Here is a 6,572-nt window from a genome sequence, read left to right as displayed (position 1 = left end):
ACATGTCAACTATTTTGTTTCTCATCTGTTCTTGAATTTCTTTAGATCGCGGCATGATGTGTTGCTCTTTAAGCATGCTTCACTTTGTCAGACAGGTTCTGTTTAAGTGATTTCTTGATTCAAGAGGTCTGGCAGTAATCAGGCCTGTGTGTGGCTAGTGAAATTTAACTCAGCTTTCTAAAATAATGTGGTTAATCACAGTTCTTTCATGATTTAACAGGAGGGGGCAATTAATTTCACGTAGGTAGGTTTGGACCGCTGTTTTCCCTTAATAAATGAAATCATCATTTAAAAACTGCAATTTTTTTTTACTAAGGTTATCTTTGTGTAATACTAATATTAGTTTGATGATCTGAATCTTTTAAGTGTGACAAATATGCCTGTGTTTGTATCAGTCTGATCTGTGTCGGTTTTCTGTGGTTGTAGGTCTCCTGTGGAATCTCTCCTCTGCGGATAACCTTAAGCTGGATTTGCTCCACTCAGCCTTGCCTGCGCTCACTGAGAAAGTCATCGAGCCGTTTTCAGCAAGTACAGACGACAACTCCAACACCAGCCTGGCACCAGAGGTCTTCAGCAACGCCACGGCATGCCTTCGGTAACGTCACACACGTGTACACAAGGCAAATGTCAGGACTGACTCCACGCATTAAAACTACTATTGTTGCTGGAGCCAGTATCTGACGCTGGTTATATTTTCACCAGTAAGCTGTTCAAATATTTGATCTAGATTCGTATTGACTTTGGCACACCTACAGACCACCTAGTGTTCAAAACCTGTTGGGAAAAAAAAAGTAAATCACTTTCTGGATTTGGCAAGCTACATTGATTACCTGGCATTATGTACAGTACCTTTTAGGTGCACTTTTCTACAAGCTCTTCTGAGGATGATAAAGTCTGCCAGGTTATTGATATTAAGGCAAGACACTAGAGGCAAACCATTGGTCAATTTTTATATTTTGGCCTATTGTTTCTATAACTTGTCTTCTTTCGGACTAGTGGAACGAACACATCCAAAAAAAAAAAAAACTTTTTTTTTTTCGCACTTTACCTATCTGTGTATGTAGATTTCAGTTACAATACATCTTTAAAGGCTGTCTCAATCTCCACTTCAGCAGCACTTAGAAACTACGTTACAGTCTTATTCCTGTTAATATTCTGAAGGTTTTTTACAGAAGGGTTTGTTAATGTATAATTAACCTTGTATTTTATTTTGTTTGGCTGTTGACAATATTATCTGATTTAACGCAGAACAAAAAAAGACATATCCAAAATCCCATCTGAAAACATCTTTAACTCTAATATGCCAACAAAATTTAAACCTGGTGTTAGAGTTCAGATTTCTGTTCTGGAAATGTATGCAAATTCGTGTATATTTAAATAGAGAATGCCTCATATTATAAATGTTAAGTTTATATATATATATATATATATATATATATATATAAACGTAACATTTCAGCAATTGTATATTAATTAGAGATCGACCGATATATCGATTTACCGATATTTTTCCTGACATTTAAGCATTTTACCATAATCGGTTATCGGTTTTGTAATATCGGATTCACTGATAAACGCCACCATCTTGTGGGTGCTTTGAGAATTGCGTGCAGGATCGCCATTGCAGCACGCCGTCTGAGGGGAGAGGAGACAACAACAATGGCATGCATAGGTAAAGCATACTTACTTGCTTTGCTGTAATTAGTCAACTTTATTTAACATAACAGCCATTAATGCACATATTAGATGTGTTACATAAATGCCTGAAATGTAGCTAGTTTATGCAGCTTAAGAAATAGAGACAAACTCACTGAGTCACGTAAGATAATCCGTCAAGTCCTCTCCCAATAAAGACGTAACTTTGCATGAATTAAATAATACAGCCATGAAAGAGCGCATGTTGGAAATAAAAGCGCTGAATTTAATTCTCTCTCTGTTGTCTATGCTCATCATTAGTTTCGTGAAGTCGTCTGCATTTTGCTGTTCACTCACCAGGTTGATGCTCAGGAAATGCTCCAGCACAGCCACCGCATGTAACTTTTAACAAGATTAAATAAATACAACTCTATGGAAATTAATTATTATCTCCGCGAGCGATCACAGGTCGAGTATAGTTCTGTGTAAATGCATAGATAAACAGCGCTTTGTCAGCACGCATTTCATAATTTAGAACGACAAAAACATTAGTAGTTCTGATATAACATACCAGTTGAGAAATGCAATAAAATACGATGTTTTGTTTGTTATATTCCAATATTCCAGAGAATATTATTCAGTGAATTAACATTATCCAGTGAATTATTCTTCACTCTTTAGTCTATTAAACATCTTATAAACCTACTAAAACTGTGGTTTAAAATGAAGATGACTCCTGTCCTTTATTTATTTTCTCCATTTGCAAACATTAGACCTTCTACATTTATTTTGCTTATTAGTGTTGCTGCTGATGCTTTTTATAAATAAAATGTTTTTATTGTTGTAATATGAAGATTAAATTTACCATGAAAAACACTTTTTTTAAGATGACTGAAAGGAGGACAAACCAAAGTGAAGCATGGACTTACTTCACTCAGTCATTTATTTACTTTATAACAGTAAATAAATATCGGTTCTGCATATCGGTTATTGGGCACATAAACATGCAAATAATTGGTATCGGTTATAAAAAAAAATCTATATCGGGCGATCACTAATATCAATTAATTATATTTCTAATGTATATTAATACAAAACATTTGTGTGATTTAACAGTGATTAATCAAGTGGTAAAGTATAGTGATATCTATTAGGTAAAATTTGTACCATTTTTACAAAATTTTTGTCTTGCCTTAAAATCTAGTTTAGTTTTAAAAAAGCTAGTTCAGTCAAAAATTTAAATTCTGTCATCATTTACTCACCTTCCACACGTTTCTTTCTTCTGTTGAACACAAAAGAAGATATTTTAAAGAATGCTGCTAACCAAACATTTGACGATAGCCGTTAACTTCCATAATAATTTTCCATACTATGGAAGTCACTGGCTACTGTCAGCTGTTTGGTTGCCAGCATTCTTCAAAACGTTATTTTTGGTGCATAAGAAAGAACCTCATTCAGGTTTGGAACAACTTGAGGGTGTGAGTAAATAAAGACAGACTTTTCATTTTTGAGTGAACTGTCCCTTTAAGTTTTTGGACCATCAGAAATGTAAAGATGATCACTTCACATGTCAATCAGTGGATGGTTCTTGGCCAGAATGAGCTGCGGTGTTGAACTAGCTGTGCAATATTGACATCAAGCATATTTGCATTGCATGACTGTGCCGTAAAGGTGGCGGTGAAGTAATTGGACACAATTTTTAAAGGCTCAGATTATCAAATTAGTGTATAAACATTGTAACAATCTGTCTTCAGATTGTTTTTTTTGTGAATTCTGAGATCAAGTTGAAGGCCAACATGGCCGTTTCTCCTGTTTGTCAACAGCAACCTAAGCGCCTCCAAACCGGCGAACCGACAAGCCATGCGCAACTGCAAAGGCCTCATCGACTCACTCATGCGCTACGTGGAGAAATGCATAACTGCCGGGACACCTGACAACCAGGTAAACGCTTGGTGATTATATGTGCTACAAAAAATCAGGAAATGATGAGCAAAAATCTATCTGTTGCTTTGCTTAAACTTAAGCATTAAGCATTAGCGAGTCAGTCTAAATCAAAAGATCTTTTAAAACGTGTAACTTAATTAAAATAGGAAAAGTCCAAAAGTGTGTGTTGTATCAGTATTTTCTCTGTAGTAAAAGAGTTTTAAGATGGCATGAGATGCCAAGGTTTTTTTTCTAAGCAAGCATCTTTATAGTCTGGGTGGAGAATGTTGGTGTGGCATTGATGATTTAATGGTGTTTTAATAAGTTATTATGTAGTGATGCCCAAAGCGTTAAAACTCGTGAAAGCGTGTATGGACACAAGGTGTTTCCAGGGGCTAAACTCATGCAGTCAAACTCTATTATAAGTGAAGTGACATGTGGCCAAGTATGGTGACCCATACTCAGAATTAGTGCTCTGCATTTACCCATCCAAAGTGCACACACACAGCAGTGAACACACACAAACCGTGAACACACACCCGGAGCAGTGGGCAGCCATTTATGCTGCGGCGCCCGGGGAGCAGTTGGGGGTTCGGGGCCTTGCTCAAGGGCACCTCAGTCGTGGTATTGAAGGTGGGAGAGAGCGCTGTACATTCACTCCCCCCACCTACAATCCCTGCCGGTACGAGACTCGAACCCACAACCTTTGGGTTATGAGTCCGACTCTCTAACCATTAGGCCACGACTTCCCCTGAAGGAAAATGCGTTGGCCGGGAAACGAACCCGGGTCAACTGCTTGGAAGGCAGCTATGCTCACCACTATACCACCAACGCAGGTAACAATTGTTGTGGTTAGAAAAAATGCTGCATTACTCACATTTAATTGACGGACAGATTTGATCAGAACCTCACGAGCATGTTTCAACATCTGCTTTCTGTTTCACTGGATATGCAAATAATCCGTGCATGTCAGTTTTCCTAAACAAAGTCACAGAAGAGGAGCAGCGCCAGATGTCCAATATCAAGTCACAAAGTTAGTCCAGTGCGTAGATCCAAAAATAACATGAAGCCAGCAGAAAAAACAATGCGCACACGGTCAAATGCAGGGCAAAACCTCCTCAAAAAAATCTTTATTATAGTGCTTAATCAGAGGCCATAAAAAAAGTGCAAAGTGCAAAAGTTTTCCAAGTAGCAGTTTTCCTTAACACACATTGTTACATGGCCACTAAGAACAAACTTGCACATCCTATATAATTATAAAAAATAAAAACTTTTTTTTTTGCATATGTATATATAAAATAAACTGCTAGAGACTTTCAATTTTTAAATCACAATTTATATTTTTATGTCAATATTTACAATTTTTATATTATATAACCACCAATGTATGTGTTTATTTTTATTGCTGTTGCCCGTTTTAAATATTTGAATCGCTTTTTAGCTTTTTGCTGTTTACTTAAATAGACCTGTGGTGTGACAAATGGCATTTTAAAAACAAATATTGCTTGTAATCCCCCAATTAATGCATGATAACTATACAATAGCAAGAGAAATGTTGATTAAAATACCTATAGACAAGTAAAACACACCACTGCTGCTGCTTATTTTAATGTCTACGTTTTTATCACAGTATTGGTTATTGTGCTCTTGATTTCCAGTCTTTGGAGAACTGCGTCTGCATTCTGCACAACCTCACCTACCAGCTGGAGACCGAGATGCCGTCTCTCTTCACTAAAATAAACATGCTGGCCAGTTACGCTCGCAGTCACTCCAGCTCATCAGACGCCGGTCCGATCGGCTGCTTCAGCTCCCAGAGCCAAAAACTGCAGCAGGAGGTTTGTGGTTTTACGCCTCATTAAAGCTTGTATTTCACAGTGTGATTGCCATCTTAATATTTCAGTGAAACTGTGAGGTTCTTCAGATAATATGGAGATATTTGAGACATTTGCCAAAAGCATTGCATTACTGTGGATGATAGTTTTTATTGAGTTGTCCTTCATGTTGTCGTGTTTGGTTGTGTTGCAGCAGAGCGGCTTTGACTATCCAGTGATGGAGGACAACAATCCTAAAGGTGCCGGCTGGCTCTTCCACTCCAAAGCCCTGCAGATGTACCTCAATCTGTTGAGCTCCAGTGAAAGAGACGCCACACTTGAGGCCAGCTGCGGAGCGCTGCAGAACCTCACAGCCACCGATGGCTTAGTAAGACATCAATCAGTTTGTGTTAGCATGCACCTGTTCATAGGTTGGATGCAGAGAAAATCAAGGATTCTGCTATATTTTATATTTGTTTTAAATAACAATGCTTTATATTATAAGCATTGTTTATTTTATTTATAACATGCACCTGTTCATGGGTTGGACATAAACCTGAAATCGAGGATTTTATTTTATTGTATTGTGGAATATATTTAAATAATAATGTTTTATATATTAAGAATTATTTTATTTGATTTTTTTAATAGAATGCACCTTTTCATGGTTTGTATTTGAAAAATCAAGTAAATTTCAAATAATAATGGTTTACATAATAAGCTTCATTTATTATTTTTAGTTTTGCATGCATGCATCTGTCATGGGATGTACTCAAAGAAAAGCATGGATTTATTTCATTATGATAATTATTTTGATTAAATAATGTTTTATATTAAGCATGGTTTATTTTATTTTATTTATAACATGCACCTGTTCATGGGTTGGACATAAACCTAAAATCAAGGATTTAATTTTATTGTATTGTGGTATATATTTCAATAATAATGTTATTTATAACATTATATATTAAGAATTATTTTATTTTATGTATTTTTTATTTAATTCTTTTATAGAATTCACCTGTTCATGGAAAGTCAATTTCAAATAATAATGGTTTACATATTAAGCTTCATTTTTTTTTTTTTGCGTGCATGCATCTGTCACGGGTTTGACTCAAAGAAAAGCACGGATTTGATTTCATTATGATAATTATTTTGATTAAATAATGTTTTATATTAAGCATTGTTTATTTTGTTATTTTT

At 35.9% G+C, this 6,572-nt stretch overlaps 1 protein-coding gene and 1 non-coding gene across 2 annotated transcripts; one reads left to right on the top strand and one right to left on the bottom strand.

The window, feature by feature from the left end:
- Positions 1-386: 386 nt before the first annotated feature.
- Positions 387-5,895, top strand: LOC107595434 (plakophilin-1-like). The gene is made up of 4 exons (XM_016285838.1): positions 387-595; positions 3,459-3,576; positions 5,217-5,393; positions 5,584-5,895. The coding sequence occupies exons 2-4, from the start codon at positions 3,496-3,498 to the stop codon at positions 5,893-5,895; spliced, it is 570 nt and encodes a 189-aa protein (XP_016141324.1). The 5' UTR covers positions 387-595; positions 3,459-3,495.
- Positions 4,321-4,392, bottom strand: trnag-ucc (transfer RNA glycine (anticodon UCC)). Its single transcript has one exon. It is a non-coding gene; the product is annotated as a tRNA-Gly (tRNA).
- Positions 5,896-6,572: the final 677 nt, after the last annotated feature.

This window comes from Sinocyclocheilus grahami, unplaced genomic scaffold (genome assembly GCF_001515645.1).
Source record: "Sinocyclocheilus grahami isolate Dianchi unplaced genomic scaffold, SAMN03320097.WGS_v1.1 scaffold202.1, whole genome shotgun sequence".
Classification (NCBI taxonomy): domain Eukaryota; kingdom Metazoa; phylum Chordata; class Actinopteri; order Cypriniformes; family Cyprinidae; genus Sinocyclocheilus; species Sinocyclocheilus grahami.
The sequence above is the reverse complement of the archived record's forward strand: the minus strand, read 5'-3'. Positions and strand labels throughout refer to the sequence as shown.